The sequence below is a fragment of the Haliotis rubra genome, unplaced genomic scaffold, assembly GCF_003918875.1.
Source record: "Haliotis rubra isolate DU_JTF1 unplaced genomic scaffold, ASM391887v1 Scf1576, whole genome shotgun sequence".
NCBI classification, from domain to species: domain Eukaryota; kingdom Metazoa; phylum Mollusca; class Gastropoda; order Lepetellida; family Haliotidae; genus Haliotis; species Haliotis rubra.
In genome coordinates, this window is record NW_025765532.1 from 30001 (window position 1) to 43301 (window position 13301).

At 38.0% G+C, this 13301-nt stretch overlaps 1 protein-coding gene across 3 annotated transcripts in view; it reads right to left on the reverse strand.

The window, feature by feature from the left end:
* Positions 1 to 1018: 1018 nt before the first annotated feature.
* LOC124271123 (putative protein TPRXL) overlaps positions 1019 to 13301 on the reverse strand; it is a 28452-nt gene continuing 16169 nt past the window's right edge. For 2 of the 3 annotated variants that reach the window (XM_046706191.1, XM_046706189.1), the window contains exons 2-3: positions 11592 to 12071; positions 1019 to 1836 (exon numbers count right to left, since the gene is read on the reverse strand). In XM_046706191.1, the coding sequence (XP_046562147.1) occupies positions 1034 to 1836; positions 11592 to 11691 (903 nt within the window). In that variant the 5' untranslated portion in view covers positions 11692 to 12071 and the 3' untranslated portion in view covers positions 1019 to 1033. Of the gene's footprint in view, positions 1837 to 11591; positions 12072 to 12207; positions 12548 to 13301 lie in introns of those variants that run through there. The other variant, XM_046706190.1, reaches the window with a different exon arrangement.

Sequence of the window (13301 nt, forward strand, 5' to 3'; positions counted from 1 at the left end):
AACCCAAGAATTGATTACCAAACACCAAATTCAGTTCCAACAGGAAAGACCTGCAGACAACCCACCACCCTGCTAAAAGACTGAGTATGGGTTTACACCACTTTTAGCAATATTCCAATATTATGGCGGAAGACACCAGAAATGGACTTGAAACATTGTACCGATGTGGGGAATCGAACCGGGCCTTCGGCATGATGAGAGAACACTTTAACCACGAGGCTACCCCCACCCCACCTAAAAGAGTAGAATTCACACTCTCCCAGAGAGAGAGAGAGAGAGAGAAAGAAAGAGAGAGAGGAGATGAGAGAAGAGATGAGAGAGAGAGGAGAAGAGATGAGAGAGAGAGAGGAGATGATAGAGAGAGGAGACGAGAGAGAGGAGATGAGAGAGAGGAGATGAGAGAGAGAGGAGATGAGAGAGGAGATATTGAGAGAGAGGAGATGAGAGAGAGAGAGATGAGATAGAGGAGATGAGAGAGAGAGAGGAGATGACAGAGAGGAGATGAGATGAGATAGAGAGAGAGATATGAGATAGAGAGAGAGATGAGATAGAGAGAGAGATGATAGAGAGAGATGAGATGAAAGAGAGAGAGTTGAGAGGTGTCATCAATTTTGTAAACATGTACATGCACTTTGTGCTTTTTCATGAAGGAAGAGGGGTGGGGTGGGACTGTTATTCACATTGTACGTGCTTCTCCATAAAAATCATCATCACTCGATCCCAGCCCAGCTGTAACATTATGAACGGTCCCTTGCAAATTTTCGATCGAACTTTTAACAAACATTTGAATATTGCTATATTTTCTTTAATATTTATAAATGGTAACTATGGAAGGAAATGGTGTTTTTGTTATGTTGTAGGGGAAAATGCACTCTTATTACACGCTATTCAACTTTACACGACTCAGCAGAAGTAAAGACACTTCCGTGTTCAAGAGCGAAGTAGTGCGTACGAAACACGTATGACGTGGTCACATAAGCTCCGCCCACTCATGTTTATTTATGATTTCTGTGCACTTAAGACTATTGTGCGTTTAAGGGCACAACACACGTGTAATGTGATTGGGATACGTGTCGGTTGTCGACAGAGTGAGTTGTTGGCTGCTACTTGGAAACGTGTCTGGTGCCCCCGAAGTGACTTCTGTGATGTGACTGGGATACTTGCCAGTTGGTGACGGAGTGAGGTGAGGGCAGTTTCTTGGAAACGTGTCTGTTGGCGAGGAAAGCACTTGCTGGCTGCAAAAGGGAAACGCGGCTTGAGACGATGGCGTGCCACGTGTGAAGTGATTGGGATACTTGTCAGTTGGCGACGGAGAGAGTTGTGGACCGTTACTTGGAAACGTGTCTGTTGGCGAGGAAAGTACTTGGCTGCTACAGGAAAACGTGGTTGGAGGCGATGGAGTGGCACGTGCAATGTGTTTGGGAAAATTGTCTGGTGGGAGTTGTTGACCGTTACTTGGTAACGTGTCTGTTTGCGATGGAACTACTTGCAGGCTGCTACAGGGAAACACGTCTGATGGCATCGAAGTGACTTGTTGGTCAGAACCCGGAAACGTGTGGGGAGGTGAATCGATGGCTTGTAGACTGTGACTTGGAACTGAAAATGTGTCGATGCCTTTGGGACTGTGATTACTCCTGCTTAGCTGTGGGTTTGTGGAATGTGCCTCGTTGAGATTTCCAGCGATCTGATGATCTTTCGGGATGCCATTTTCTGTCAAGAAGTCCACCAGATCCATGTACTCCAAGGTGAAGTCTGCATTGTCGTCTGTCTCGTCCCACAAGTCCGGTCCAAGAAAGGCTGACCCATATTTTTCAGTTTTCTTGTTCTTGTCAGATTCTGAAACAGTAACATAATAAGGCGTATTGACAATCTAAGAATAAAATGTCATGTATGCGATTTTAACCAACCTAAACTCAAACTAAAGGAAGTCATTTAAACCACCTCAATTGTTCAATATTTGGATCAATGCATAAAGGTTCAGACTGACAAACGCTTCTTCAAAAGACTGTATGATAAGATATTTATCTAATATAATCTTCCTTCATGCTCTCAATACAGTCGGAATCACAAGTTTTAGGTACGTCTTAAAAAGGGCTACAATGTGATTGCCTCCTTGTATAAGAAGCCCCAGTTTTATTTAAAGTCTGTTGTAGTCTCAGAGAAACACTTCGAAATGTCTTCATCCGCCATACTTACAGCGTATATTGTAAGGTCATGTCAAATCAAATAATAACATTATCATATTAGATATTTATTATGTATTTACGTTTTCGTTTGAAGCCTTTTGTAGGTTTCATTTTAGGTCAGTTGTAGGCTTAGATAAAGACTTCGACATCTCCTTATAAGCCCATCCCTACAGCGTGTACTGTAAGGTTGATTGTACATGTCAAGTCAAATTAAAACGTTATCATATTACACATTAGTGTTATATTTACATTTATCCAGACATGCCTACACAAATACATTTTTATATTATTCTATGATTGTAATGACTCATGATTGTTAGATATGATCTACAGCAGCATAGTGCATGTGCATTGTCAATTGTGCAAATTGTCTACAAAAACATTTCCCAGCGACATAACAAATGAGAATTATTTGCTGAACACATACATGTCAGGCTCATCCTCATCCATAAATGTTTGTATTAACTCCTTCAGGGAAAGATCTACCTCCAAAACCCCAAGTCCAAATGCCCCGAAGGCAAGATACATTGTGCTCACCTGTTACTTACATTGGTTCATTGTGACAGTAGTACAAATGTGTTTGTGGCGGGAGGTGCTTTTCACGAACGCTTGTCATGTCTGATATTCAGTGAATCCTCCATGTACTTGTCTGGAGTATTTTGCTCCAATCAACGTTGACGTTTTATGTCCAAAGTAGCAATCTCACCACTGAACACTGAAATCATTTTGAGAATGAGTGTCAAAATTTGGCGAGAAGTGGGGCACGGGACCTCAATTTCTACGACGATTTGATTTTATTCTAGAATTGTTTAAAATCTATACCTAGTGCATAGGTGCAAGCTGTTGTGAATGCATGTATGTTTTGTGACGATTGCCTTTGTCTTTAGAAATGTTGGCAGCATTTCCCTATTCTGTCGCTACTGCATACGTTACATTGCTTATGATGTTTTTAAAGTAAAAACAATTTGCACGTCTATTTTCTTAAAATTATTTGTAACCGATGAACAATTAATCCCAGGTCACTATTTTAACATACTGCTGGCTCGCTTAGTCACTCCCCCGTTCACTCACTCACACTTAATTATGGATTTGAACACAGAATGTCCAACTCAAGCCGATGACGTAGCCTTGGTGAGTTCCTGTACCAGTAATCTCAGCTCCCTCCTGAGAATTGCAGAAAACTACAGTAGGTTGTGGCGATTCATATTCTCCTCTAGTAAGACGGAGCGCGTTACATTTGGGGCTAGCAGAAAATCTAAAGTTGTTGCTGACGACCTCTCTTTATATGGGGGTCTACTATCAACAGTTAACCAAGTCAAACATGTCGGCATTATACTCTCTGACAGGTTTAATTCAATGGAAAGAACACGAGACGCATGTACTAAGATCAGATCCTATGCTTACACAATGTCAAGGAAAGGATTTAATCCATCTCTGGTGTCTCCCATTGTCTGTCTGAAACTGATCCAGAAAGTAGCCCTACCAAAGTGTCTTTTCGGTAGTGAGCTGTGGAACTCTCTCAGTCAGACTGAGATTCTTATGCTTGAACGTTCCTACAGGCATGTCATAAAGACGATTCAAGGCCTCCCAAAGAGAACTAGGACTGATGTGTGTCTTGGTCTCCTGGGTTTACTACCTCTGGAAGCTGAGATAGATAAAAAGAAACTCTTGTTTGCCGGAAACCTCATAAACATGAACACATCTTACCTTCCACACCAGGTGTTTCTGACAAGGCTACTGTGCTTTATTCATGGTGTGTGTGCACAACCGAGAGGGTTCATTCCTGATCTGATGAGAATCCTCCAGAAGTATCAGTTGACAAATGTGCTAGAAGACTACTTGTCAACTGGCATATTCCCACGTAAGGCTTATTGGAAACAAAGTGTGAAAACCGCTGTTTGGAAGTTCTATTCCGCCTCGTGGACTGATAGGATAACGGTTGAACCAGATCTCCAGTGGTTCGCACAGATACACAGAGACCTGTGTGTTCATCCAGCATGGACATTGTCACGGGAAGACCACCTGTACCGAACCTCGTCCAAGTTCCTGGTGCAGTTATGTTCCAGCATTAGATTCATTACAGATGCTGTGTACCTGTGTGAGAAGTGTGGACGGTTATATTGTGATCCGTGTGTTCATGCTGTCGTGCAGTGTGATAATTTACTTTCCGTGAGAGATCAGCTGTGGTGTGAACTGATCAATATTGGTCCTGTGGACTTCAGTGTATGGTTCATCAACTTGTCAGACATTGAGATGGTGTTGTGTCTTCTGTCATGTAGCCCTCAGTATGGACTTAATGCAGAGGATCAGAGAACATTTACTAGTGTAGCTGTAAGGTACATTCATCTGATGTGCAGAGAAGTCACATAGCACTAAGCAGTGCAGCCAGCTTTCTGAGAGACTCTATTTCACATAACAATGTGACTGTGGTGTAAATATTACCTTTTTGCAACTTGTACTTGTACTCTCCCAACTTGGAGGATAAATAAAGAATATATACTGTCTTTGAAATTATCAAGGCTTATCCCTTAAGTTCCTTTGTATATACGTCTAAACGTGTACAGTATTTGTGCAAACTACCATACAATGATGTCTGAATACCATGTCCCTGAGTCACGGAAACAACGTTTGCTTATTTTCAGGACATCACAAAACAACACGTTCATCTATCAAATTTACTAGCTGGTGGCAGGATAACAGAAGCCATTACTTAAGTATTGGCATTCAGATGTCATATATTGAATACAGAATATAAAAATATGATTTTCATAATTTAAGTCTTGTCGGTAGAATTCCTGGTGTCACCCGCCTTGATGTTGATAAAATATTGCGAAAAGCGACATAAAACCATAATCTCTTACTCACTTTTCGGTCGATATCTTCTCAATTAGGAATGCATTTCGTTTCCACAAAATACTTTACAAGAAGCCCTTTTCAATTTTAGTCCTTAACTCATCCCACATGCGATCGTGTTGAGCTTGTAGCTGTAGCGTAATATGCATTGTGTGTAATGTCTTTATTTTTTTTAAGTGGTTTCGGAGAGTTGATTGAAAGTAGATATTAACTAAAAAAAACTAAACAACCCTGAGACCTTTCAAGCTCCTCCCTTCAGTCTGATTGACAAATGGAAACCTAACGATTCATGACTCGTCACACACCACGCCATGCCAAAAGTGAAATTGGACCTGGATTCTGCCCCCAACACCTATTGAAATTCTTTCTGAAAGGTAATCATTTGTTCCAATCCTCCTGAGAGGGTACGTAAGTCCCAAAAACTTTCAAAGTTAAATTTTCACGTACCAGGTTTTTAATTGTAGTATTTTTGTTCTTTTAAATTTTGGCTAAATTATCCTACAATCGCCAGCGGCTGAAGGGATGGTGTAAATCCAGCTATGCTCCATGCAGGTAGCAAAAGTAATGTAAGTCCCCATGGTTGCTAGTATGGTGACCTACCTTCAGTTGATGGCGATCTATAACCCGTGTTTTTTATTGTATTGTCTTCTTTAATTGGAATGTTTTAGCTTAGCTCGCTAGTTTTATATTTTATCTGCAATTATCCAATATTTTTACTGTCCATCGTCGACAGATTTTAATCTTCAAAATGTTTTCACTTTTTATTGTATAAATTGTTTTCGTCACGATATGGCTGAGATATTGCCGATGTGACGTTAAATATTAACTCACTCACTCATTTGTTCCAATTTCGGCATACACACATGTATGTGATAGTTAAAAGTTTGGCTGCGTTGATCCAGTACTGAGTGCCTAAATTGTCGGGTAAAAGAAAGTATATTCTTGAAAACTGGATTTGACAGAAAAATCCAAAATGTATCTATTCGAATTATCAAAACGCTAACTGAAAACCCATGTTACCTGTATAAATAAATGGGATCATTTTCTTGTTTCTTACAATTCTTCCTGTGATCGAACATAGGTGGATGGTTTCTTTTGCCGAGTAGTTTATACTGTTACCATCCCAATGGAATTCAAAATATCGTACACACGACACTTCGAGACAGTGGTTGATTTTATAAAAACGGGTGTTTTACTCACTTCATCCAATACAGGTATGTGTCCCGTTCAAATGGCAGGTCATGATATCGTCCTTTAAAAAACCGAAACTGGTCAGGTGAAGTATCGTTATTTGAAATTGCCGGAAATATTCCACACAATGGACACTTTACACTGGATATCGTAAACGATGATACACACACAAATTAGTGGACCTACAAGATTCGACAAAGAAACATATTATGTAAAGTTATATAAAAATCTTATCTTTATTATACAAATGTTCTTTGTGCTAAGTCAAAGCAATAAGTATCAGTAAAATTTAGAATATTATTCTCCACTGGACCCTAATCACAAAGATCCATTGTAAACTGATACTGCTTTCATCTACCTTCAGGTTTCACTCTCCGTTAGTACCTGGAAGAAAGCCACATGCACCTTTCTTTGGGTTAAGGTACAAAATACTTTATATTTTATAAATATTTTATTTACCAGTATTGTTTGATGTTTCACAAATTTCTTTTAATTAACTGAGTATCTATGATATGGCGCCTGGGATTAGGTATATACAAGTATGATTCATTTATATTTTGAAACAAGATTGGCGGCCATTTTATAAAGTCAATTTGCTTTTATCTCTCCAAACAATACTCATAAGACAAGCCAAGTACACTTCGCTGCTCGTAATGAAAATATCTCAGATGAATGAAACTATGTGACTGCTTGAAAGTTACATAGCTTACTAAATCGCTGGATTACAGATTATATCAGCTCAAGTATTAATGGAATTTAGTCCCCATGAAAAACTATCCCTTCGAAACATAAATAATGTTTGTTATGAATATGATATAAAAATAAGGATTGCATTTATTTATTGCATATCTTATCTGTGAAGATATTACTTTGTTTAATATCTGTTCTTTAAACCTTTTTGTCCAGTTTCAAAAAGAATAAATTTCATATCCGTACATATGTGTTTATAGTGTCGAGGAAAGCGAAAGAAACCCAGGGACTGTCAAGGTTGTTTGTTGCGCCAGCCACAATCACTGCACTGTTGTACACAATTATCTCAACACAACTCGCAAGGTGACCTCTTCAACATTAGTCCACAAATCCTCCCACAGCAATAGACCGGATTAAGCAAGTAGCTGTAACATGATATTTATTGAGCAACATATCTTCATTTTCATTGCTTGTGGTTTCGGACAGATGAGTAAAAGCAAATGCTTATTTGAAAAATACACAAACCCGAGGCCTAGCCTTTCAAGCTTCTCGCTCCCATCCGAGTGAAGAAATCGAAACCTAACGACTTTTCCAAATACATTGGATCCTTTGGTTCTGATGAGCTCCAAATGAAATCTTAATGAGATGACACTTTCCTTTCTTAAAAGTAAGTTTATATACGTATGTGAAGTTACCTCGGAACAATCCGTTCAGTGATAGTTAACAGTTAGGTGGCGTATATTTAGTGCCTAAATTGTCGGGTAAATGAAAGTATATTCTTGACAACTGAACATGTGTAGATGGTCTCTTTTTCGAGGTAGTCTATACTGTAACCATCCCGAATGAATTCAAATACATTGTCTGATAAGTAACTGTTATACCTTATAGAAAAAATAAAATATCGTGCACATGATACTGCAAGATAGTTCTTTTATATAAACGACTGATTTACTTACTTCATCCAACACAGATATATGTCCTGTTCAAATGACAGACCAGAAATTAGTAGAACTACAAAACTCGACTCAAAAATAAATTACGTAAATATATTTACAAATTTTATCTGTATTATGCAAATGTTCTTTGTGCTTAGTCAATGCAATCAGTATCCATACAATTTAGAATATTATTTTCCAATGGACCCTAAACACAAAGACCCATTGCCAACTGATACTGCCTTAATCTACCTTCTGTACAACGTTTGTCTCTCCTTAGTACCTGGAAGAAAGCCACATGCACCATTCTTTGTGTTAAGGTACAGAGGAGAAATCTTTATTTTATTTACTAAATTTTTATTTGGTGTTTAACAAATGCGTTTTCATTAACCGAGTACCTATGATATGACGCCTGAGATTAGATATATACAAGCTGGATTAATAGATATTTTGAAACAAGATTGGCGGCCATTTTAATAATTTGACTTTTAATAATTTACTCATAAGACAAGCCAAGTACACTTCGCTGCTCGTAATGAAAATATTTAAAGCATGAATAAAGTATGTTTTGAATATGATATAAATAAGAATTGCATATATTTATCATATACCTTGTCTGTGAAAACATTTACATTCTTTATTATCTGTTCGTTTGTTCAGTTTCCAAAAGAAATAATTGCAGATACCTACGTATGTGTTTATAGTGTGGTAGAAAACGAAAGAAAGTCAAGGAATGCCAAGGGTCTTTGAACGGCAAGTGATATTCCTTCATCAGGCGATGAAGGAGTAAGAATATACTCCGAAACGTCGTGTTCCTCAAATAAAGAAGTTGACATCCATACAAGGAATGTCAATACTGATGGGCGGGACACCCACTATCATGAGACAACTGTGTACAATTATCTCAAGTGGGAAGGTCGTATATATGTTAAACAAAATAACTCACAAGGAGCCCTCTTCAACATACGTCCATAAATCCTCGCACAGCAAAAGACCGGATTAAGCAAGTAGCTGTGGCATGATATCTACTGAGCAAAATGTATATCACTTTCATAGCAAGTGTTTTCGGGCAGATGAGTAAAAGCAAATCAGCATTTTAGAAAATAGACAAACCTGAGGCCTACCTTTTGAGCCCTCCTTTCATCTGAGTGAAGGAAACGAAACCTAACGACATTTCAAAGTGAAATAGCTCATACTGAATCTTCATTAAAATTACACTTTCCGTTGATTCTTAAAGGTCATTTTACACACGTTTGTACCTACCTGGAACAATCCGTTCAGTGATAGTCAACAGTTAGGGTACGTATAGGTAGTGTCTAAATTGTCGGTTAGAAGACACTATATTCTTGAAAATGTTAATTTATCATCAGGCGACTGCTTGTCGTAAAAGGCGACTAACGGGATCGGGTGGTCAGGCTCGCTGACTTGGTTGACACATGTCATCGGTTTCCAATTGCGCAGATCGATGCTCATGCTGTTGATCACTGGATTGTCTGGTCCAGACTCGATTATTTACAGACCGCCGCCATATAGCTGGAATATTGCTGCGTGCGGCGTAAAACTGAACTCACTCACTCACCCACTCATTAATTTATCATCAAAAGGCTACGAAGCTGAAACAGTTTCAGACACACTGACAACGTGGTACAAAACCTAACTATAAACCTCTATAAATAATAGCGAATGAATTTCTTGTTTCCTTGAATTATTGCTGCCATCAAACATGGATGGATGGTTTCTTTTGCCGGGTGTTTTATATTGTTACCACTCCGATTAAATAGGAATGAATTGTAGAAAACCTAACTTGTCGTGTACTTAATACTCCGACACATCTTTATATAAACAGGTGATTTATAGTTTTGATTTATACAGCGGGTATGTGTCTTGTTTAAGACCATGCTATCGTCCTTTGAAAACATCGACACGGATCAAGAAAAAATTGTATATCGTTATATGGTAAAATTGCCGGGGATGTTCCACACAACTGACGCTTTAAAGAGGATGATTACGTGATATGATCTCCACACACATGAATTAGTAAAACTACAAGATTCGACACAAATCTACCTTTACTAAAAAGTACTATCCCTTTATAAATGTTTGTTTCGAAATGGTTGTGACAAATAAATAACACGTACAATGTAGTGAATATGTTAATACATTGTTTGCTGTCTTGTCTCTCAAACTGCGTTTTTATCTGCTACCCCTTTACTCACCTTATGCATAATCGCTGCGAGGAATGTAACCCGATGCTGCTTCCTATTAAATGCATTGAACTTGAGTGAAAACTAAGTCATGTTCATTTATTTATTTATTTATTTGAACTACATCGCAGTGTCAGTTGTCCGGTGGACGTTTTAGTCCTGCAAAAGCACTGGCCTTGTCCGGTTCAAATATAGTCCTGCAAAAGCGTTTAATTTTAACATGGACTGCATTGAAATTCAATATATATCTGTATTCCTGTTAAATAAATACTTAGATGGCAACTAGAATTTATGCTATAAAAATAATAAATAATTCTTTTTTATCACCATCAGAGATATACAGTAGTGTGGAACAGTTTTGACTTTAAATTTAGTTTTCAAACAACCCTGTTCCGCATTCAAGGGTGGTTTGGTGTATATATAAATTTAGGTGACTGACTAATTTGTAAATTGGTCTAAGTTATCGTCATCAAAATCTTTGTAGATAAAAATATTTTTAGAATGAAGGTTTTCCGATTAAGAAGGGTTCCGGGGTTAGTGTTTCCATGCGGTCTCGGGTTATCTTCAAATGTTACGAGGGAACACCATTTTATAAGGATTTCTATGTCACAGTCAGGTAGCCTTTTTAAGCCCATCTTTTGAAGTTATGGTGGTTACATGTAAGGGTGAAATTGACTGAGACCCAAGTATACACAGAGATGATCCAGATGTAGGCAAGCCATATCTAAGCCACCACGTCAAGACGGTGTGAGGCAAGGTATTTCGCTAGCTCCGTCCCAATTACAAACATGTTGTTGTTCAATCAGTTCTTGCAAAATTCAAGGCTTCAGCAAAGCTGAAAAAAATGTATGTGGCATGTGGAGACGTAATTTGATGCATCAGTGATAGACGCGTTATTTGAAATATTTCTCTATTCCGACTTGTTCCATGTGCCACCATGTTTGCGCAGGTGAACAGTTGACGGGTTGCACCGGTTGAGCAGAATACTCTCACCTTTTCGCAAATATCTGTTATCACTATTTGATATTAATTCATAAACGACAGGATATAGTCTCGGACTATTCTTATGAATATAGAAAGAGATTGGACTCGATTATTTAAAGCATAATATTTTTAAATTAATATTTTAAAAAGAACGTGTTGCATCTATGCAAACGGTTTTGACTTAAATTCAGTTTAATTTTAGACCAAGGATGTAAAAGATTTGAGAACCACTCATATACAATATTGCACGCTAATCGTAGCAACTCTGCTGTCATTCGTTTTTATTGTAAGCATTTAAAGAAACGATAGGCGTGATTTGTTACCTTGTTGTTACATCCAAATACATATTAAAATTCAGTACATACTGTATTGTCATAAATTGTCGGTTGTGTAATTTGTGAATAATATGCTTCCATGCTTATAACAGTCGAAATCAGTTTTTGTTAAATTATTTTGTGGTTTTATGGATATAATTTATATAATATCCACATGCCACAGACTGATCATAAAAGCAATTCAAATATTTCGAGTGTATATTAACCACCTACCTGAAACAGTTTCTGGTGCTGCATAAAACGCCGGGTACGTCCTTCCACTGTGATAACAGCGATCGTAGTGGAGAGAAACTTGATTTGAGGGACCTTCCATCCCACCCAGGGTTTACATGCAAGACGAGTGAGAGGAAATGTTTGTAGGAGAACTCTATATTTCTGTCAGACTTGGATATATATAATAAAACTGCTAATTATATTCATATGACTTGCAAAATCTTCAATATATAGGTCACTTGATGGGCAAAATTAAAAAACGATTTTGCTGACTGAGCATTATTTCATTGGCTTATATGAAAGGTCATGTTCCTTTTATGGTTATTATACTTAGCCTAACGTGCAGTTAATACTTACTATCATTTCACTGAAAAGTCTGCCTGCTCAAACTACTCGATTGTGAGGCTTCGTCTACCTAACCAGCCAACCATGCACAGAAACACTCGTTTCTTGAGCGTCTTGCATGCAGGAAATGTGGACCTATTCCACAAATAAGAATAGTGACAACTCAAGATTTAAATGCAACTTGTAATATTTCAACTAGAAATCATAACAGCAAAACATATGATTCTATACCTCGCAATTAAGGTTTTAATATAAAAGGGTTAGTACTAACTTTACCAAGTCGCTTTTCAACACAAACTGCGATACGCCCTCATACAACTCCATATGCTTTCCACATCTTTCTCACTGGCACTTGGTTGGACGATGAGGTGAGACTCGAATGAAATGATTATCTGGTTGGATGGGTTGGGTAGCGAGTCTGGCCCTCTGGCCTAAAGGTTTGCGTCAAGTATAACGTTTAACGAAAACCTGCATCATCACTGATCTGCAGTCGTTCATATAATGTTCATAACAATCTTGCCTTTAATGACAAATGAAGAAGACTATCGTGGGTAGAGGATGAATGGGAATGTGTTTGTGTTGGTGCAGTGTGGTGGGGTGGAGGTGGTTGTGGTAGGAAATTGCGGAAGTGAACAATGTGACTGCGTGAGTGCCTCTATGTATGCATGTGTGTGCATACTTTTCAATTCACGTTGTTTCTTGATAAACCACCAACGGTAAAGAGCAAAACAAATTAACATAAATAATATATGTCCATCACGACGCGTACGGTTAGGCAGATTTTGGTTTTGATTTCAAGGCCTTAAATAAAGTTGATAGAATTTTTGACATTTCTTTTAACTTTGTAGTTGTTATGGGATATTTAAATGAATGCGCATAAAACTTTACAGTTATTTCGATTGGTTGCATGGTGTGCCAGCTAGTTTAATGCCTTGCAGCGGCTAGCCACGTTGGCTTGTCAAGACATATGTGCAAGCGTGGCCAATTGAATATGATTAAGACCTGTTTTAAGAAAAGCTGTTTCTATTCTAGTATGTGTGTATATGTGTTTGTATGTGTATTTATGTGTGTACATAACGTGTACGTGTGTATATATGCGTATACATGCGTGTTTATGTGTGTATGTGTGTACATGCTTATGCACGGATGAAAAAAACGATAAAATATACGTACAAACGAACGAATGAATGGACCCACTTTGAAATACATTAATCAGGTATGTGATTTTCTATACGTACAAGGGGATATATGTGACTTTTCCTGAGATGCGTGCATATTTACTGAACCACAAAAAAACATCGCCTTTCAAAATCAAATGCAAAATTTTGTTCTTACAAGGTAGTGTTTTTATTTTGATTGTACCAA